Genomic DNA, 22,232 nt, shown 5'->3' with positions numbered 1-22,232 from the left:
TACTGAAGACGATAATGACTTAAAGGAAGGGGTGCTATCGATCGAAACCATAGCATCTATAGCCTCGGAAATCAATGGTTTGAAAGAAATCGACCATGAAGAAATACAGGATTGGATAGCATGTGATCACGAAGAAACAGATTATCAGATCATGGATGACGATTATCTAAATAACAGGACTTCTGCAGAAAGTTTCTCCAAAAGTAGTGATCACGATGATGAGAATAACTGCATCATCGAGACAAGTCATCGAGAAGCAGGGGATGCAGTAAATGTACTTATCCGATATTTTGAAGAACAGCATGGAACTGATAACATTCATGTGCTTCAGCTTGGAAAAACGAAGGAAATTATAAAATGTAGAAGTTACGAAGCCCTAAAACAAACAAAAATTTGTGATTTTTTAAGAGATTTTTTCACATACATTTATGTATATATATTATGTACTCGTACTACATAATACATAATAATATATATAATTTATTGTTTAATGTACGTTTCTAATGTATAGGTATACATTGCATATTATGTAGAAATAATAAAACTTTTATTTTTTGTTACATGTACATATGTTGGATCGCGTTTCTTTTCGTTTTACACATGTACTCTTTGTCGAAAAAGATTTAAAAAAAATAAAAACAAGGTCTTTGAATTATCCGTGTTTTCGATTATCCGGCGAAGGCTTGGTCCCGGCTGGCCCGGATAATCGAGGTTCTACTGTATTTGCTAAATAGAGAATTAAAAAATGAACAGTTTTTCTATTTAAAGTGTTTCAAAAAATTTAACGCTTTCTCAGATATTCACGGTTTTACATTTCATATGGCATGTTTAACAGTAATGTTTTATCAAAGCCACCCAATGATGCCATTTTACCGTTGAAAGAGCCATATGTAATAAAACCGCGAATATTTGCGAAACCGCTAAAAATATTGAAATACTTTAGATACAAAAAATGTTTGTTTTTTAATTCCCCATCTAACAAAGAAATAATATACAGGATTTTCCATTAAAAAAACGAAGAAAACCTATTTTATATTTTAAAAAGTTTGGTATAGAATTTTGGATACCCTGTATGGTTTAAGATTACGATATTTGTGTTAAAGTAAGCACAGACCAATTACAGTAAATACCCGATATAGTTTTGATTTTAGGACATTTCTACTATTTTTAATAATTTTTTTAATAAAAGGCTGAAAATAATTATTTTTTTATTTATTTTTTAATAGCGAAATCCAAGAATCACAGTTTATGGTCCATGATACAGTCCATGCTACAATATTTGCAGTTGCGCTAAATGCGGTGGTATACGTTTTTACCATAAAGCAGGCATGCATTAATCATTAACTTGCAGTTAATGTCTAAACAGCCCTGGGTGCACTAGTGCTCTCCAATGGAAGACAAAGAGTCACGATGAAATGAAGACTTGAAAGATAACATAAGGACCCTTTAATATTACCATCATTAACATCAAAGGTTAAATTTAGACTTTAATTTAATTTTAAACACGAAAATACAATATGAAAAATAATATGTTAATTTAACATTCTACAACTCCTAAAAGGTTGGACCTATGAAAAAAATGCATTCAACCAATATTGGATAAGAATTTTCTGAACTTCAATTTCCTGCATCGGGTATTTTCTAGTAGGTGTCATATTTTCCGAGATATAAGCTAAAAAGTCATAAAAGTGACATTTAACCCCTCCCCTGTCCTCGAGCTCATCGTCTATCTTCGGTCCTTTTGATACATATCAACCCAAGTCTAGAGAAATCATTTAAAATAATTTTCAAAACTGTGGGATTTTTTCCACCGATTTCTCTAATTTGACTGGGCTAAATAATTAGGAATCATCCTGACTCAATAGCTTTGTTCGGGTTCTTGTTATTACCGATTCTGAACCGTCCTAGAACTGTGATGCGTATGCGCAGAAGGAAATATGAGACATTATTCAATTTGCGCATGCGCTGCAGAGTTCTAGGACGGTTCAGAATCGGTAATAACAAGAACCCGAAAAAAGCTAATATATACTCAGTTTTGTTTTCTCAGGTAAGATTTCGACCGACGATGACAGAAAATAAGCAGATGACGTCCACACCAATCTATTTATTTCACTAAAAATTGTCTAATATTTTTTTAGTTAACTATGGATGGGTTTATACCGGGTGCGTCTCAAAAGTGGCTCACCCCTATAACTTTTTTATCTTTTCAGATAAAATAACGAGATTTGGTATGATAGTATACGACATAAATTAGGATCGATTGACATATTCAATTGTTTCAGGTCACTTCCGATTTCACCGGAAATGACTACAACTTTTGATTTTTAAATAACACCCTCTTTTTTGATTTTTAAATGACACTCTGAATAGAATGACATATCATATGTCAACTTTTGACATTTTCGCATATGGTTTATTTGAAATTGTAACCTGCGGTTCATAACAAGAATTTGACTCGAAATACCATCGAAATACCAAGTGAATGGTGTCAAATTATTCGTAAAAATGCCTTTTCCAAATATGCTAATGAACCACCCTTGTTCCATTTGAAAAAATTGAGATATTATTAAAAATACGATTTGGGCATCTTTTAACCGGCCAGTACAAGACACTAAAAACATTAGACGGTCAAATCTATTTTTCGAAGGCTGTTAAAAATTAATATTTTTAACATAGCCATGACATTCTAGATTGAAATTTAAAATTCAATTTGTTTTTGAGCGAATATGTTAAAAGTTGACATATGATATGTCATTCGAGTCAGAATGTCATTTTCTATCGAATAAAGTAAAAAAATATCAAGGGTGCCATTTAAAAATCAAAAGTTGTTTTTCCTTTGAAAAATTGAAAAATTTCCGGTGAAACAGGAAGTGACCGAAAACAATTGAATACGTCAATCAATCCTAATTTATGTCATATACTAACACACCAAATCTTGTTTCTTTATCCGAATCAAATTTCTTACTAAATCTATGATCCGAATAAATAAAAAAGTTATAGGAGTGAGCCATTTTTGAGACGCACCCGGTATATAAATCCGTCGTGCGTCCTCTCTTGTTGTTTTTAACCAGTTTTATTGGTTTATTTCCAAAATGACAGATCATATTTCAACTAGTTCAATTATTTCAACTATTTCAACTATTTCAACTATTTCAACTATTTCAACTATTTCAACTATTTCAACTATTTCAACTATTTCAACTATTTCAACTATTTCAACTATTTCAACTATTTCAACTATTTCAACTATTTCAACTATTTCAACTATTTCAACTATTTCAATATTATTGGATTGACGCAATGATGAACGATTTACGTACGCATATGCGTATGAACCCGACTTTAGATTTTTGAGGCTTGTCAAACTCTTGCCAAATTATAGGTTATAATTTTGTGTCAAATTATGTCCAATACCGATTTGCAAATTGCTTTTGCATTTTGGTTCGTGTTATTAGTTGTGTAAAGTAAAGATTTCACTTAACGTCTCCTTTTTGCTGCCAGGGCTAATCTGGACGGGGCCTACTTTGTTTACGCGGAATCCGAACCGCGGTATTCGGCCATATCATGGTCAATGGCCTACCGACTTGGCAAGTGTCTTACTCACGAGATATCCGATCTCATCCGGCCTCGAACCGGCGTGAGTGAGCAGTGTGTGTCAATAAATTTTACACTTTTGCCTTTTTTTGGACAACAGCACGATACAGAGTTTCGAAACAGTCACCCGTCCATCCACTAGTATCGCCTTACGTCGCTTAACTTCGGTGTTCTAATGGGAACCGGTGTTTCGACGTAGCTGGACCGTTGCCCTATTAGTTGTGGGTTTTGTGTTTTTTCAAATTAAGTGGAAGAAAAATTGACGGAAACTTAACTGTAGACCCAGAGCACAGATTTATAGTTAATATTCGGTGCCCAGACAGAGAGTTTTATACGCAAATAAAGTTACCATCAGTAAAGTTTTTGTACCATCTTGTATATGGTACTAAAAACTGAAGTACCTGTAAAATAACATCACACAATAGGCAAATAATAAATTTTAGTACTGCAGAAACAATGTCAAAAGGTACTGGTTTAAAAAATTAAGATTAAAGTTAATTGATCAGCTTTTAAAGTATAAAATTCAGTAAGTATTAATAAAATATTTTGTTTTATTTATGTTGTGTTTTATTTATTACTGTGCAATATTAATATTTTTTATTTGCACATAAGTTATATTGATAAATAATAAATTTCACCGGAAATGACTACAACTTTTGATTTTTAAATGACACCCTCTTTTTTGATTTATAAATGACACTCTGAATAGAACGACATATCATATGTCAACTTTTGACATTTTCGCATATGGTTTATTTGAAATTGTAACCTGCGGTTCATAACGAAAATTTGACTCCAAATACCAAGTGTGTGGTGTCAAATTATTCGTAAAATGTATTATTAATAAAATATTTTGTTTTATTTGTGTTGTGTTTTATTTATTACTGTGCAATATTAATATTTTTTATTTGCACATAAGTTATATTGATAAATAATAAATGCAGAGGAAGTTTCTTGAAGCTTGAAAGTAAGAAATAGTTCTTTTTTATATTTTTTTGGTATGTGGTTGTTTAAAATACATCCTTGTTTGTTTTGCACACATATATTTTGCTTGTACACATACCGTATTTTTTTAAAATTAAATAACTCGATTAGATTTTTTCAGTTTTATACAGTTTTTTTCACAATATTTTGAAGTAATCACTTGTCACTCAAATTTTAAATATAGGTATTCAATTGTACCAACTTATTTCTTTGTAAAATAAAATAAACTACTTTGAAATTAAGACGACACACACATCTATCACTGTCAAGGATTTTGTCGTTGGACAGATTATAGTCATTTATTTTTAATTACGGCTGTGTTTTTTGTATCTTGACTGACACGCAATACTTTTAGTTCTAGTATAATAGTTGGCCTAGTCTAATAGTCGGCCCCTTTAAAAATCCTATTTAAGGGGACCCTAAAGGGACCGAATGCAAAGCGCATGCGTTTAAGAAATCGCTACAAAAAAGCTGCGCCACAGATTAAGTATTATTTCAATAGGAAATACATTTTTTTTACATAAAGCAACAATGTATTCGAGAAGAATCAAGTGTGACAACGCCATAGCCCTATTAAAGGTTCGAGATCACGGCGGCGTTTATTAGCAAGATAAAATAAGTGCCACATCTGTATAATACTTAATCTGTGGTAATACATTATAAATCAGAATTTTACTATACCCGACTACCGCCGCCTTGGCTGATGCTTTGCTTCGATGTTATTTTTTCTGCATTTTTGGCCCTGTTGGTCAAGAAAAGATCGTCTACACGTATGAACGGCGGATCACGACGTAAAATTGAAAAATCGATGTTCAATAACGAAATGTAATGTACGAAATATTTCTGAAAAATATAGAAAAGAAAAATTAATTATTTAACAATTTCTTGGGGGAAAAATTAACGTGCAAGCTAAATTTAAGATTACATACACCTTAAATTTGGCTAAAACAATTTTTTAACACATGTAAACAAAATAATAACGTTTCCAAGGGGAAGCGATTCAATAAAGGTAATAAAAAAAGTCGAAAACTATTTAAAAAAAAATTATTTAACAATTTCTTGGGGGAAAAAATAATGTGCAAGCTAAATTTAAGATTACATACACCTTAAATTTAGCTAAAACAATTTTTTAACACATGCAAACAAAATAATAACGTTTCCAAGGGGAAGCGATTCAATAAAGGTAATAAAAAAAGTCGAAAACTATTTTTAGAAAAATAATTATTTAACAATTTCTTGGGGGAAAAATTAACGTGCAAGCTAAATTAAAGGTTACATACACCTTAAATTTAGTTAAAACAATTTTTTAACACATGTAAACAAAATAATAACGTTTCCAAGGGGAAGCGATTCAATAAAAGTAAAAAAAAGTCGATAACTATTTTTAAAAAAAAATTATTATTTAACAATTTCTTGGGGGAAAAATTAACACGCAAGCTAAATTAAAGGTTACATACACCTTAAATTTAGCTAAAACAATTTTTTAACACATGTAAACAAAATAATAACGTTTCCAAGGGGAAACGATTCAATAAAGGTAATAAAATAAGTCGAAAACTATTTAAAAAAAAATAATTATTTAACAATTTCTTGGGGGAAAAATTAACGTGCAAGCTAAATTAAAGGTTACATACACCTTAAATTTAGTTAAAACAATTTTTTAACACATGTAAACAAAATAATAACTTTTCCAAGGGGAAGCGATTCAATAAAAGTAAAAAAAAAGTCGATAACTATTTTAAGAAAAAATAATTATTTAACAATTTCTTGGGGGAAAAAGAACGTGCAAGCTAAATTAAAGGTTACATACACCTTAAATTTAGCTAAAACAATTTTTTATAACACATGTAAACAAAATAATAACGTTTCTAAGGAGAAGCGATTCAATAAAGGTAATAAAAAAAGTCGAAAACTATTTTTAAAAAAAATTATTATTTAACAATTTCTTGGGGGAAAAATTAACGCGCAAGCTAAATTAAAGGTTACATACACCTTAAATTAAGCTAAAACAATTTTTTAACACATGTAAACAAAATAATAACGTTTCCAAGGGGAAACGATTCATTAAAGGTAATAAAAAAGTAGAAAACTATTTTTGTATGCCTACAGACATTCGAGATGTACAGGGTGAGTTAACAATAGAGTAAAGTCCATTATCTCATTTGTATCGAGATTAAAAAAAAAGTTATAGGGAAGGTTTAAGGTGCACACTTTAAAATTATCAATAACACTATTATTTATGAAGTTAGAGTATTCAACATTGGTAGGAGAGCTTTACAAAGACTAAGAAAAAGCTATAAGTAAAGACATTTGAGTTAGATGCTACAGGGTGTTCAAAATATATTTGTGAATTTCGACTATTTAAAATTAAAAAATCTCAATTTTTTTAAATAGCACACCCTATATATTTTTATTTATTTTGATAGATTTTGCAAAATTCTTCAACTTTTATGAAGTATATCATATACCTATTTTTTATAGTTAGCGACTCACTCTGAATTTTTAAATTTTACTCTTTTTTAATTCATTTATACAAACATCATATAGCTGCCATGACAAAGCAATATTTATTATGAACCATTAACAAGTAGTTATATTATTATATAATTAGTAATTAATTAATTGTTAGTATAAGCACAGATTAGTTATACTATATGTATACAGATAAAAATCTTATCCCTAATTCGTGGTACGAAAATTGTTTTTTATGACGATGTGCAAACGAGTAAAATTTCCTATGCGCAAAAATAAACTCGCGTAAAATAACAATAAACAGCGTAATAGAGAGATATCGCTAAACCGAAGAGCGTGAATGGACGTTAATAAGGCCAGGTGTTATTTCCTTTACATGAGGTGGTATTAACTCTCTTCATTTATAGTTATCGGATCGGAAAGAATTCTGTTCGCGTCGCGTCCGCTATTTAAACTTTACCTAACTTTGAATTTAAAACTTTGAAATTGTTTTGTTTACTAGGTATTTTAAAACTAAAGGGCTAAAGTGCTTATTTCCAGTGCTTCATTGTTCAACGTCTGCTAGAAAGCTTAGGGCAACAAGCAACAAATTCTCTTAGAAGGGCTAATCGTCATCTGCTGTAAACCTAAGCCTCTTTATAGGTTCTTTAATATTGAAAGAGGTGGAATCCATATTTTGGGCCATATTTATTTAATTAAAACTAATCCCAGCTACTTAAATATCAAATTACCTAATAAAACTAAAGTATTAACTCAAAACAATTCAAACATAACTTAAAATAAAAGGTCTCGCCGCTCGCCGGTCGGCCGCGATTGTCAAATGTACCCGCACATGCCATTAAACGTTATTTAGAAATAGCGCTTGGTGTAATTGATCCGCAAATTACGTCAGGCGGTAACGTTATTAGCGGGTGTTGCGTTAAAAATTGACCCGCGCATATCGTAACGTGTCGTGACCATGATAAGGTACGCGTAAATACTGCATGACGCTATTCGGTTTTCCGATATCTCTCTAATAACTGTGCCGGTCAGGGGCTGTGCACAATTTTAGAGATCATTAGTGGGTGTGCTATGTGCGCAAACTAGTAATAAGTAACTAGTGCCCGATTCCGAAAATTGGAACCACGAAAGACTATAAAGAAAAAACAAAGTTTATAATCTGTATGATCTGTGGTATAAGTTTATATTAATTCATGGCTTGTTCAGTATATCGGTTATATTAATTGTAATTAATTTTCAAGAAAATGTGTAACTACACTCACCGGCACGAAAAATGGGCACCTTAAAATTTTTATGTATTTATTCAAGTTTTATATATTGTGTTCTAGTAGACCGATTTTGATAATTTTTTAAGCAATTTGTAACTAAGATATTTGACTTTTTAATATCTCGTTTTAAATTAAAAATGTAAGCTGCCCTCTGTAAATTATACTAGAGAAAACAAAATGTTGATATTTTGGTGAAAGTTTGAAACACCCCGTAGAATATGTTAACAAAGCAAGGAATTTAAAAATGATTGTGTAAAACCTCTGACGAGGGGTAGGGGACTCAAGGGACACAACCTTTTTAGGATGTTTATTTCAAATTTTAATTTGATTCAAAAATGGGGCGACCTTTTTCGGGATTCATTTAATTCCCATCTTCAGGCCCAGAAAGCTAAAATAATCAAATTACAATCAGAATAGTAAACAATTCTAATATAGTCATATAGAGGTCAAGTTATAAAATACAATCACAAACAAATTAAAAAGGTTAAACATTTTTTAAAATGGTTAAAAATTATTTTTATCACAATTATTTAATCACAGACATATCCTATGGCAAGCTTAGTTTCAAATTAAAACAACTAAATTACAATCAGAAAGGGCAATAATACTAAATTTAAGTTCAACAAGAGGCCTAACTTAGACCTGTTCGATGTTGAGATTTGAACACCAGTGTTAGTTGTTGATGACCACCGGTGTTTCAGTCGGTGTACCGATGTCAACACCGACACCGGTGTTTATCTCAACACCGGTGTTCATTTCAACACCGGTGTTTATCTCAAAACCGGTGTTTATCTTGACACTGGTGTTTATCTCAACACCGGTGATTACCTCGACACCGGTGTTTATCTCAAAACCGGTGTTTATCTCAACACCGGTATCGCGGTGAACACCGGTATCGAGATCAACACCGGTGTCGGTGTCGATCGTCGATGTCGATGGTGCCGTTTGTTTGTTTTTTTAGTTTTTTAATGTAATATTTTTTAGTTTATTTTACAGCTACGAATTTTTGTTTATGTTTTGTTTTGTTTTGTTTTCTATTTGTTTTTGATTAAACAATTTTTTACTTTATAGTTGTTTATCTGACGCTTCTACTTTATTTTAGTGATTAGTCTGACATAAAAATTATATTTAAATTTTAAAGTTTAAGTTAAAGTCGGTGCGCTTTAATAAACTACAAAAATAAGCACCGATACGACATTATTATTATCAGGTTTATTTTGAACTTATTAATTATCATTACTTCTTCTTTAACCCGTTTTCAAAACACCGGTGTCAATATCAAAACCGGTGTGGTAGTCAAAACCGGTATCGAGATGAACACCGGTGTCCAGACCAACACCGGTGTCGAGATGAACACCGGTGTTGTAGATGAACACCGGTATCGAAATGAACACCGGTGTCGGTATCAACACTGGTGTCGGTGCCAACACCGGTGTCGGTGTCGATACCGGAACACCGGATAGTCTATATTTGACTACCGGTGTGAGCCCAACACCGGTGTTAAAACGGTGTTCCGGTGTTTGGAACAGGCCTATCTAACTAAACAACAATTTTTAGAAAAGGTTGGGAAAATCCTTTCAAGAACTTTCTAGGTGAGGGGAGCCATATTATCCATTGTAATTAGTTTAAATGGCGGAGAAGGAGCATAATAAGACAGTATTTATATTATATTCTAATGCATTATTCAAAGAAATTTACTTATATATTAGTCAAAGGTATTTTGTAGGATATATTTTCTATTTTTAGTTATGTTAGAATAAGTTAAGAGTTATAATTATTTTAATTTGTATATAAAGATATTTAATTTTTATTTTAATTGTGTTATTTAAAATTAGAGCATACTCACACAAAGGTCACACCAGGAAGCAATATCACTCGGAAAAAATAAAACAGTTGGATTGTTAAATTGTTAAAATAATTTTTTCATCTAGATCAGCGTTTCTTAACCTTTTTCAGTTCGCGGACCCCTAAAAAATCAAGCACAATTTCTAGGACCCCCCTAATTTAAAAAAGACAGAAATTTTAGGACAAATTATTTTAGTTAGTTAGATTAGTACAAAAAAATACATTTTTATAAAAAATCAAATGTTTATAGATAAGACGGCGGACCTCCATATACATGCTCGCGCCACAGGTTAAGAAACGCTTATCTAGATGTATTTTTTCTAGGTCGGTCAAGTTTGCCCCCCGTATTAGAGGAAATTCAAAAATAAATATACCACTATTTGGCACAATTTTGCACATCGTAAATGATATTTTGCACACTTACCTAAGAGAAACCAGGGCCGTTTTTTAAACGGGGGGCAAACTTGACCGTTCCCCCCCATTTGTTACGAAATTGATTTATTTCTATGTACATCGATTCGGCTAATTTTGCACAATTTTGCACACCTGTTTTTGAATTTTGCACACCCTTCTGACGAAAGTTATAAGCGGTTGAAAATTTGAAATTTCCCCCCATCTGTGACTAAATTGAATTTTGTGTATATCAAACGAATCGGCTAATTTTGCACAATTTTGCACAGCTATTTTCGAATTTTGCACACTCTCCTGACAAAAGTTATAAGAGTTTGAATATTTGAAATTTGTGCCCTTCTGAGTGAAATGTCCCATTTAAAAATACATAAGTATGAGTCATATTTCGAAAATGATAGATCTCAGCGACGTGAAAAACTGCACGGAACTTAGATTTCACCTTTTCGATAATTTATAGCTTGCATAGAAGAACATTTATGAAACTAAAGATTCTACACACAGATTTGTCCTAGCCGTCTTACTTCCTGAAATACCTGGCAAATTTGAAAATTTTGCATTTTTCAACAACCCTCATATCTCGGTTATCTTATAACTTATCGAAAAGTTGAAGTCTGGGTTCCGTACAGTTTTCCACGTCGTTGAGATCTATCATTTTCAAATATGACTCATGCTTATGTTTTTTAAATGGGACAATTCACACACAATGGGACAAATTTCAAATATTCAAACCCTTATAACTTTTGTCAGGAGAGTGTGCAAAATTCGAAAGTAGCTGTGCAAAATTGTGCAAAATTAGTCGATTCGTTTGATATAAACAAAAATCAATTTCGTAGCAGATGGGGGGGAAATTGCAAATTTTCAAACCCTCATAACTTTCGTCAGGAAGGTGTGCAAAATTCTAAAATAGGTGTGCAAAATTGTGCAAAATTAGCCGATTCGTTTGATATAAACGAAATTCAATTTCGTAGCAGATGGGGGGGAAATTGCAAATTTTCAAATCTGCATAACTTTAGTCAGGAGAATGTGCAAAATTCAAAAACAGGTGTGCAAAATTGTGCAAAAATTAGTTGATTCGTTTGATATATACAAAATTCAATTTAGCCACAGATGGGGGGGAAATTTTAAATTTTCAACCCCTTATAACTTTCGTCAGAAGGGTGTGCAAAATTTAAAAATAGGTGTGCAAAATTGTGCAAAATTAGCCGAATCGATATACATAGAAATAAATCAATTTCGTAACAAATGGGGGGGAACGGTCAAGTTTGCCCCCCGTTTAAAAAACGGCTCTAGTTTCTCTTAGGTAAGTGTGCAAAATATCATTTATGGTGTGCAAAATTGTGCAAAATGTGTGCAAAATAGTGGTATATCTCTTTTTGAATTTCCTCTAGTACGGGGGGCAAACTTGACCGACCTATCTTTTCTCAATAGCTTTATTTTTTGGAGATATTCGCTTTTGAAAAACACATTAACATTTTTCCGTATTTTTTACATTAAAACCATGCCTTTGCTTTTGGTCCTAGTCAACAGACCTATAAAATAGTGTTAATAATTTATATAATGCCACTGTTCTTGTAGTCATTTTGGAAAGAGATACTAAAAAGTCAAATAACTAAGCTACAAATTGGCAATAGAACAAAATATATTCAACTTTAAAATACATCAAAATTTTAAGGTGTCCGTTTTTCGTGCCGTGAGTGTATTACAGTGGCGTGTCGTCAGGGTAGGCAAGGTAGGCGGCGCCTACCCTAAAATTTTGGTAGAATTTAAGTGGTTTGTTACATTACATTATTTACTATTAATGTTGCCAATACATTTAATACACGGAACTGTGTGATAATAATCAATTTAATTAAAATAATTTTGACCGTTGGAACAAACGCCATAGTTCGGCGATTTCTACATCGCCTACTATCCAGGGCCTATTTTACCATAAGGCCCATAAGGCTCGGCCCTTGGGCCCGGTAGTCAGGGGGCCCGTTAAAGGTTGTAAAATGTTCATAATTTCAAATGTAAATTTACATAGCAGAGAAAAAAAACAGTTAGGTACCTCTAATAAGGAAAAGAGAATTAAATAAAATAAGCTTTAGATTGATATAATTTTTATTTTTTTTTCATTATTTATTTTGTTAAATATAATAATGTTTATTTATTTTTTTAAATTATTAAAAAAATAAAAATAATTGTTTTATTTTTTTAACCCAAACTAACAAGATAATTTTTGAATTTTATTGGAAAAGAGGGCCCGACCAGGTGAAAAATTGGTCCTGCTACTATCAGAGTCGATGCACGACGTACGGCAGTCTCTGTCTAAGTCATCGTGCGGTAGCGACGCGACGTAAGTCGGAGTTGTATCGTATTAAGGCGGGGCTTAGGCGAAATCTCCGGTCGCCTTCGCATGAAGTCATGGAGGCTCGGTTGGCTCAGAAGTTAAGGGGATATTCCCGATATTTTATAAGGGGACATATATCACATTTCGTTAAGGGGATATTTCATATGATTTATTATACATAGCGTTTGAAACTTTTATACGAAAATTCAAAAAACGTTTAAAACAAATTGGAAACGTTATTCAAAACGATATAAGCTGTTGTATTTCAGAACACGCCACAGAAATAAAAGAATCCGAAATAAAAGAGCGCGTTATTCGGTGCAAGAAGACGATACAACAGATATTAGTGAAAAGTCTCAGTGTGCTAATTAATTCGGTATGTTAATAAATGTTACCTATTTTATGAAATATTAGATAATATTGTTATACATTAGAAATAAGGTTTGCAGATAGGTACTCGTATGTTTCAATTATTTTTATTTATCCTAATAAATCCGAAATTTAAAGACCCTATAAAAAATTTCCAACGCATTTAATATCTGATTTAACAAATTTGTTATATTGATACATTTCCAACGCATTTAATATTGATTTAACAAACATAAAATGTTATTGACCAACATAAATTAATGAAACAATTGCAGGTATTAATAATAGATATGATAATTTCGATTATAAACTAATTTAGGGAGAATAATCCTGGAAATATATTTTCAGAGGCTTTCAAATTGTTGGTTTTGGTTGTTACTAAACCATTTACAAGTACTTGGGTGGAGAGACATTTTTCATGTTTGAAATGCATTAAATTTATAGTAGAGATTCCATGAAAGATAAATGTTTATCACCACTTTGCCTTACTTTCAATCTAAAAAGATCTTTTCACAGCTCTTCAACAATCTGATGAGTTTACTGATATAATATTAAATAACTTTTCTTTATCGAGAGACCCACTCATCAATTTAATATATAAAACATAATTATTCTTTTTCTCAATACTACTAATTTTTTAAGTTTGCGTAAATAAAATAAAATTCTATGATGTACTCCATAATAATAGATAAACAAACATATGCTTGTACATTATGTCAATCATTATGTCATTACGTTGAATGCTGTCACTTTTGCTTTAGTTTTGTCCTAAATATTCTTCAGCTATGATTTTAACCCAGAGATAACATATATTTACGAACTGGGTTAGGGGATTATGTAAATTTAGGAGTGGGGGGGGGGGGGGGGGGTCAACTAAAATTTTGTCGCCTACCCAGTCACACGAGTCACGGGCCGCCACTGGTGTATTATCTCTACCACCCATACTTATTATAGCATTAAATTAAAATTTTGTTCTTAACTTGTTCAACAAAGATGTTTTAAACAGACTTGCTTAACAGACAGCTTGATAATTATAATTCGAGGAGTGTCACTATAGGAATTACATGTAAATTTTCTTATCAGTCATTGGCAGTCACTTAGTAAAATGATATTTTGGCAGTACATGTACATTTTTTACCCAGGTGAGATACCCCTCGTTATTACTTTTTGTCATGTAACTATGATGTTATAGAATATTTGTATTAAAATATAGGTAAAAATAGAAAAAAAAATCGGAATAAATCGCAAACTATTAAAAATAGGTATATAATATACTTAATAAAAGTTGGAGGTTTGTAAAATCTATCGGAAAAAATGATAATATACAGGATAAGTCTTAAATAAGTGCAAATATTTCCAGGGCTGGTAGATAGGGCTCGATAAAAGAAACATATTTTCTCTTTACCGTTTCTCCAAATTAGTCCATGTCCAAATTAACCGAGTTATTTTATATTGAAAATTAAAAAAAGTGATATGGCAACTGTCCCAGTTACCGTCACATTAAGGGAATATCTCAGTTCAATTAGCTATAAAATCTGAATTATTAGTATAAGGCTTACAAGAAAATTAAATATGATACTAGGGGATGTTTTTATTTAAAATTTAAATAAAACTTTAATAACTTGACCGATATTTTCGTTTATTTTCAAGAAAAAGTAAAAAAAAAACAATGGGCTCTTTCACAAAAAATAAAATACCCAATTCAAGGACAAAATCTGAAATAGAAGACTATTTTCAGTGTATTTATCCAAAAAAAAATTTCCATGACATTGAATAATTTTTTTATAGGTCCTCAAAATTGCTTTAATTTGAAATAAATTTAAAGCGCCAATTGATGACGTATGAAAAATACGCCCAATCACATTGCAGAACCGTGCTCATGCGCCAGCCAACAACTGGCAACATTGCGATTTGATTTGACCAGCACCACCTCAACTCAAGGCTAATCAACATGATATGGGCAAAGCAAATATGGCGGCGAAGGCAGCCCATTATTAAATTGTTTATCTTTAACCTGAAAAGCCGGTAGGGGTTTCTCTTTCTGATTGCATACCAGAAATAATTAATTATCTCTAGTTTGTTGTGCTTCTGCAACACGTTTGTTTAGTTCTTAGTGTTCAGTGTTCAATAAAAATAATTTTCCTGCGGAAATAAGTTGCTGAAATAAATTTGATTTTAATTTAATTTTTTTTTCCGATGATTTTGAACACCCTATATATGCTACCTCAAGTTTGATCAGAAAATTGTGATAAAATAACAGTGTAATAAAAATCCAAACCAGACATTCCACATAGGGAACTTCAAACTTTTGCGCTTGTCGTACTCCTCTATTATTAATTATTTTAAGGTAAGAACTAGAAGTATTTATCAAGATATTACACCTAAATGAGTAAAAATCCTTCACCGCCAGTCTGCATAGTACTTTATAATGGTTATTTACAATAATCAAAAGATAGGTATTAACATTTTATTGTAGCATACCTTTTACATGCTCTGTTCCAAATTGTCACGAGAATTATAGAGGGGGTCCCAAGGTTTCTGCTTTTATATTCTCCAAAAATGACGAGCCTCGTAAAAAATGGTTGACAGCTATTAAAAGAGATAATTTCACTTCTACTAGTAGTTCTCGGGTAAGAAGTGCATTAAATATGCCTCAAAACGGCCAAAGGCCAAAGTCTCTGTTACCCTAGTGAGGATGTAGTTATGGCTACTGCTTACACTTACCTCACTATAATTGAAAATACACACATATAAAAATACACATTTGAAAATATCATATTTGAAAATATAAATACAATACACATTTGAAAATATAAATGGCCTGCCTGGATGTAAGTCTTTTTTTAAGTCACAATTGCCCCTCACATACGTCAGAATTTATTATTAAATCCATCTTGTTCAGAATATCCAATATTTTATTGAAGAACTATGTAAAAAAGGAATGACGTTATAAAAAGGTATTTAGTTTTTTTTTCTATATAAAATCTTGAAACACATATTATATTTTTTAGTTATCCTCACCTGTTATAGTTTAAATTTATTCCCATTTGTGTAATGCTGCTAAACATAGGAAAAATATTCCATATTTTTTGACCCAAGCCAGTGTAGTTTATAATTCCAAGAGCATTTACCAAGGCTTTTACTAAGACAAGTAACTTCCTATACTGTCCATAATAGTATGTATTTATCAAACGTGCAGTAAATTCTAAACTATGGTAGGTAAGTGTTTGCAATTGAATATTTAGTTTATATTGCTATTTTCTGTCATATATTTCTTGTTATTTCTTTTTCAGATGATTTTGAACACCCTATATATGCTACCCTCAAGTTTGAATATTTACACACTAGTACACTATCTACCTATTTTCTGAGAAAACAGACCTTTTTATAAAAAGTAACTAACTGATGTTTTCATAAAAGTAATAATACAAAAAATTCCATATTTATGTGGAGAGCTTTAGACTCCCTGTATATTAAAAAATTAGTTAAATATTACGTAATCTAATCCGACATTTGTGTGAAAAATGTCTATTTGGAAATAAAACAGGTTTTAAAATACGCGCCAAATAAAGCACTTCTATCTCCGCCATATTGGAAAAGGTTGAAAGGCCTTGTGTGGAGGTGGTGGTGGGTCAGCATGGTGGCCCGGAGCCCGGCCGTGTTGCCGCTTTTCAACATGCCAGGTGTGACGTATTAAAAATAAAGTGCGGATTTTTATTCTGGGCTTTTTTATTTATATTTATTTTCTTAAGAACGACTTCAAATTTTTCGAAAGTGAGATAGCAGAAAATTCTAGAGAGCCCATTGTCCTAAATATCGTCACCTCTCTATACCTATATATCGTCACCAACTTGTCCCAATTTTCGTCATATCTTTATATGATGTGTTATTTGTAGAATGTAGAATCTACATGTGTTATTTCACACAAAAAACATTATTTTTTACAAAAGTTTATTTAGGAATTGGGACACATTGCAAAAAATAAAACATAAACAATTCAATAATTAAAAAATAAGCATACAAAATAAAATTTTAATTAAGAATATCTCCGATATCAGCTCAAGAATAATAGTGTAATGATAATTAGTGAATACAAAGTATTAAACATTTTTATAAAAAAAAAACAAACAAAAAAGGCCAGTAACATCATATTAGTAAATAAATGCTTTTTAATTAATAAATAAACTTTTAACTTGAGAAATTAGTTTTACTTTGGCATATTAGTTTAAGATATAATATATTATACCATAATCAGGTATATCATAAAGACCTCTTTTATTTATTTTTTTAGTTTTTGTAACAATATCCTTTGTAATATTTTCCAAAATATCTTCCGAAGCCTATATTAATATGGCTTGTATGTTTAATGGCCTAAATTCCGTCGCAGACATCCAGTTCTCGTCATCCATTTTTAATTGATAATTTAAGGTAGAATTAATGATAAAAGTGGATGACCAAAATTGGGCACATCAAATAGCGCATCTTCATAGTGCCATTTATAGAAAAAACTTATTGAATTACAGAAAAATGAATTTTATACTGAATAAAATATCTCTGCCTATAATGACCCAATCTTCGTCAATGATGACGATAATACGGCACGTTCCGTTGCGACGTGTCCCGAAAATCGTCACCCATTTTTTTTAATTAATATTATAGAAAAAACATATTTTTTATATGAATACATATAATAAAAAACCTTTTACACTGGTAATTAATTATATTTGAACCTTAGTATACTAAATTACATTATTGTGAAAGAAAATCAGGAAGACTGCTGCTCTGCTTAGCTTTTGTAAGAAATGTGTGAATTCTCGTCAACGTCTAACTTCCAACTAAAATAGTCGTTATTCCACGTAAATGAAGTGCGCCATTTAAAAAAAGATGTATTGCAACGTTTCCAGATATACAGGGTGTCCCAGAAATGAGTGCAGATATTTTAACTGGTAGTATAGTTCAACCCCAGAAACACGCCTATGAGGTTTTTTTTGCGAAAAAAAAATGTTGAAAATTTTATATTTTTCTTGACATTTTCCGGAAAATGTCGAAAAACTTTTGAGTGCCACTGTTCACTCCCCGGGAAATTCGTTTACCGGGCATAGAGAGTGTCGGAGAGAATGCAACGTTGCCACCTCCTACCATACCCACATTCTGCATGTTTATCTATAAATTCAATTATTTTAAATTGCTACAGAAAAAAATACGAAAATTCATTTTATTCATATTAGTGTAGATTGCTCTACTAATTCTAGAGAAACGCGCAATATTTTAAATACTTTTTACAGTGGAGTAAACTGAAAAAATAAATCTTAACAATTATAGCTTCTTCGCCATATTAGGATATATTTTCAATCGTTTCAATAAACAATTATAACCTTTAATGTTTAGTTAGAGCTTACCCTTTTAATGAAAGTGTTTTTTATCCAGCACACATATACGTAAACACATACACACCAAATATCTATTAAACTGAACATCACAAACCTATCACATGCCTATCACTTTTAAAATATTATTTAAAATTTTTCACATGATAATAATCAAACACTAAACTCATAAATACAATAAAAAATGTTAAAAAAACTTGCTTTAATAACTACTCATATCCGGAGGCTGATGGTAGACAGTCCGGGGTTTTCTTCGACATTTCTTCAAAACCGACGCAACCCCGACAACGATTTCGAAAACACTGAAGGAATTACAAATTACAAATTTTTATTTAGAAATTTTTTACCTTAGCGTCCTCTACTGGACTGATGTATTACTATTATGGGTCAACGTTTTGGTGGTTGTATAAAGATAGATAAATCAATTTTCTAAATGTTTAATGTATGGAGTAGGGATATCCCAAAAATAAAATAAAAGTACAAGAAAGGGTATACCCAAGAAAGAATTAAGGTAAAATCAAAGAGTATTCTACGTTATCTAAAATATAAAAATATGGGAAGCCCCGACAAAAATCTGACACCTGATATCAAAGTGATAAACAAACATCGGCGCATGCGGCAGCGAGCACTTACACTTAATTTTTCAGTTCATTGCTAGATGGCCTTTTACTAGGGATGCACTGCAAACAAATATTCCAGCAAAACTAAAGTGTTTTTTCTTATTCTAAATTTAACAAATAAATAAACCTGTAAAACTGTATAAATAAAATCGGTCTTCGATTTAAAAAAAAAGATCGATTATACCAAAAAATCGTTTGATAAAAATCACGTCGATTTGATAATAATCGATTCGAATCGTACATCCCTAGTATGGTGTGTAGTTTAAGGTTATGTTTAAGGTTAATCGTGGGTTATTAAACTCGCACAAAAACAAAACAGAAAACAACAAAAAACAATGCAAACAATGCCAAATAAACCTGTAAAAAAGTACTTTTATTATTCAAAATGAAATATCATATAATTCAGTTGGTATACGAATATTTTTTGATTTATTTATAATGTTTGGTGTCAAAAATATGTGAGAAATGAGGTAAACAGTTTAAATGTCTTAATAAATTCGTTTTTAATTTATTAACCTTTCAGGTATCTACCTAATGGTAGGAAGAAATTAATTATGTAATGGTAGGAAAAATAATTTCACTTTAATTATGTATTAGAAAATCAGTAATCTTAAATTAGGATGCATCAATGGAGAAGAAGGCAATTGTAATCACAATACAATAACAGATCTACAAATACCAAGCAATACATTAAATCAAAAATCTCAGTAACACTGTTGTAATAATGTACTCCCTGTGGTCTTATTAAGTATAAAGTTTTGTTTTACATGAAAATAATTATCCCATTTAATTATTCATTAAATTTTAGTGTCAGCTTATTGATAGCTCGATTACCAGTCAAATAGTTTCGATGTTTTCTATACTATGAAGAAAATTTGATCTGATTAGATTAATTCAGATGTAAATTTATGTTATACGGTAAGATATTTTTAAACAAACCAAGAAAGTTCTCTTCAGACAAGTTCTGGTCTGAAATTGCAAATATTAATGAAAAAGTTATACATGTAGTTTTCTATTCATAAATGATATTATTGATTTTATTCTAGGTGAATGTATCGAGTCATATTATATTCTGCAGAATATATTGAGAAAAATGGTAAACTAACTAAAAGTGCTAACAAAATTTCTTAGGAAGTTATCGATATACCTAATTATTAGAAGCTGTAACAAATGTTCAAAGAGTCAGAGTATACTTTATTAGAAGTGTGTTAGATAGAATTATACACTTTAAAGAAAATATCTTTTATTATTGCAGGTATGCATATTGAATGTAATGCATATAATATGTGAAATCTATTATTACATACAAAGATTGAAAATTATTTAAACAGCTACCTGTATGTTGTCTCACAATCTCATTTAGTGAATGGGTTATTAAAAATTGAACATATTTACACACAGAATATTGTGGATATGGATATCTGGAAAGCATGTTATAACCATTTTTATTTTTAGGATTTATGAAATGATTACATAAATATACTAACAACAAATTGCAATGCATCTGTATATTAGAGACAAAGATGAAAGAGAGTAACAAGAATATATGTATTCAAAAGAAAAATATCAAGACCATTTGTAGTAATTAAAATTAAAGAATAAAATACATAAAATGTACCATATGATCGAAAAAAAAACGGCGTCCAGTTGGCTGGGAAATGACGATCAATGACATTTCCTATATAAATTTACATATAAAATGACAGCGACCTTCATTTCATAGCCATCGTTGACGCCGTTTTTTCTCGATCATACGGTAGTTTATGTGTGAACAAATTCTCATTTCATATAAAAATTGGAGCTCTATCTAGAGTATATTTGAATATAAATGTTTTTATGTATTGGAAGGGGGACTGTAGTTTTCAAATATAATAAAGAAAATAGACTAAAAAAACATGTGTGTAAGTTCTTTTTTAAACTATTCTGTAGTTACGTAAATGTGTTTCAAATAGGTTGCTTTTCACAATAAAGTCAATACACAGTAATTATGCTTTACTTTTTCAAAACACACTCTTGTTTTTTATTATCAGAGAGTTATTAATATTAGAAAATTTAGTTACATGAATATAATAGGAGTAAATATTATGTTTCAAGTTTCAAATAATTAGAATATATATGAGTCATAATAGCTTAAATATGATTGCTCATAAAATACCTAGTATATACACATTTAGATATATCTCTTTAAATATAAATTAGTATTGCCACCATGCGATTAATGGGAAATACAATATGGTCGTGAAAAAAAAAACGGCGTCAGCGATGGCTATGAAATAAAGATCGCTGTCAATCTATGTGTAAAATTTTATGGAGAATTTCACCGACCGTTATTTTCAAGCCATTCTGGACGCCGTTTTTTCCGACCATACGGTATTTCTAGGTATGGAATTATGTCTCTAATATGTAGTTAGGTAATTTTTTCCATTTGCCTATTGTTAATTATAACGTCGTCAAACTATAAAATTTGCTATATTTTTTAGTTAATTTTTTTTAGTAATATCAAAACATGTTTTGAATAGTTTAATTAGTAATAAAGCTACTAACATGTTCAGTTATTTTTTTTTCTATAAAGCTTTTTTGATAAAAAAATAAGTATACCTGCTAAGACGTTAAATTGCCTGAGAAATTACGATCGATGCCATTTACCATCCACTTTTACACAATAAAATGCCATCGATCGTAATTTCAAAAGCAGAAAACTTGCCGCCGTTTTTTCCAATGAAATGGGCGGTGGGGAGAAAATTACAGATTCCTGTATTATATTAACGACTAACGACATTATTAATCGCATGTACACAAAGCATGTACACTATTAGAAATCGATCTAATTTCTAATATTATCGAGCTTTTAAAATTCGAGAAAGTGATCGGAGATTGTGTTTAAAGTGTTGTGAAATGTTCGTTAGTGCATATTTTTGTGTCGGTAATCGGTATCGGTATAGGCAAATCACGA

At 30.9% G+C, this 22,232-nt stretch overlaps 1 protein-coding gene across 2 annotated transcripts in view; it reads right to left on the bottom strand.

The window, feature by feature from the left end:
- LOC115889552 (growth factor receptor-bound protein 14-like) overlaps nucleotides 1-22,232 on the bottom strand; it is a 637,553-nt gene that overhangs the window by 539,813 nt on the left and 75,508 nt on the right. Inside the window, exon 6 of one of the 2 annotated variants that reach the window (XM_030909589.1) lies at nucleotides 5,260-5,421. The exons of the other annotated variant lie outside the window; for it this stretch is intronic. Coding sequence (XP_030765449.1) covers nucleotides 5,260-5,421 — 162 coding nt within the window. The remainder of the gene's footprint in view (nucleotides 1-5,259; nucleotides 5,422-22,232) is intronic. 2 annotated transcript variants of the gene reach the window in all.

This window comes from Sitophilus oryzae, unplaced genomic scaffold (assembly GCF_002938485.1).
Source record: "Sitophilus oryzae breed Bouriz unplaced genomic scaffold, Soryzae_2.0 scaffold_815_pilon_pilon, whole genome shotgun sequence".
Taxonomy (NCBI): domain Eukaryota; kingdom Metazoa; phylum Arthropoda; class Insecta; order Coleoptera; family Curculionidae; genus Sitophilus; species Sitophilus oryzae.
This window is presented reverse-complemented; position numbering and strand designations above follow the sequence as displayed.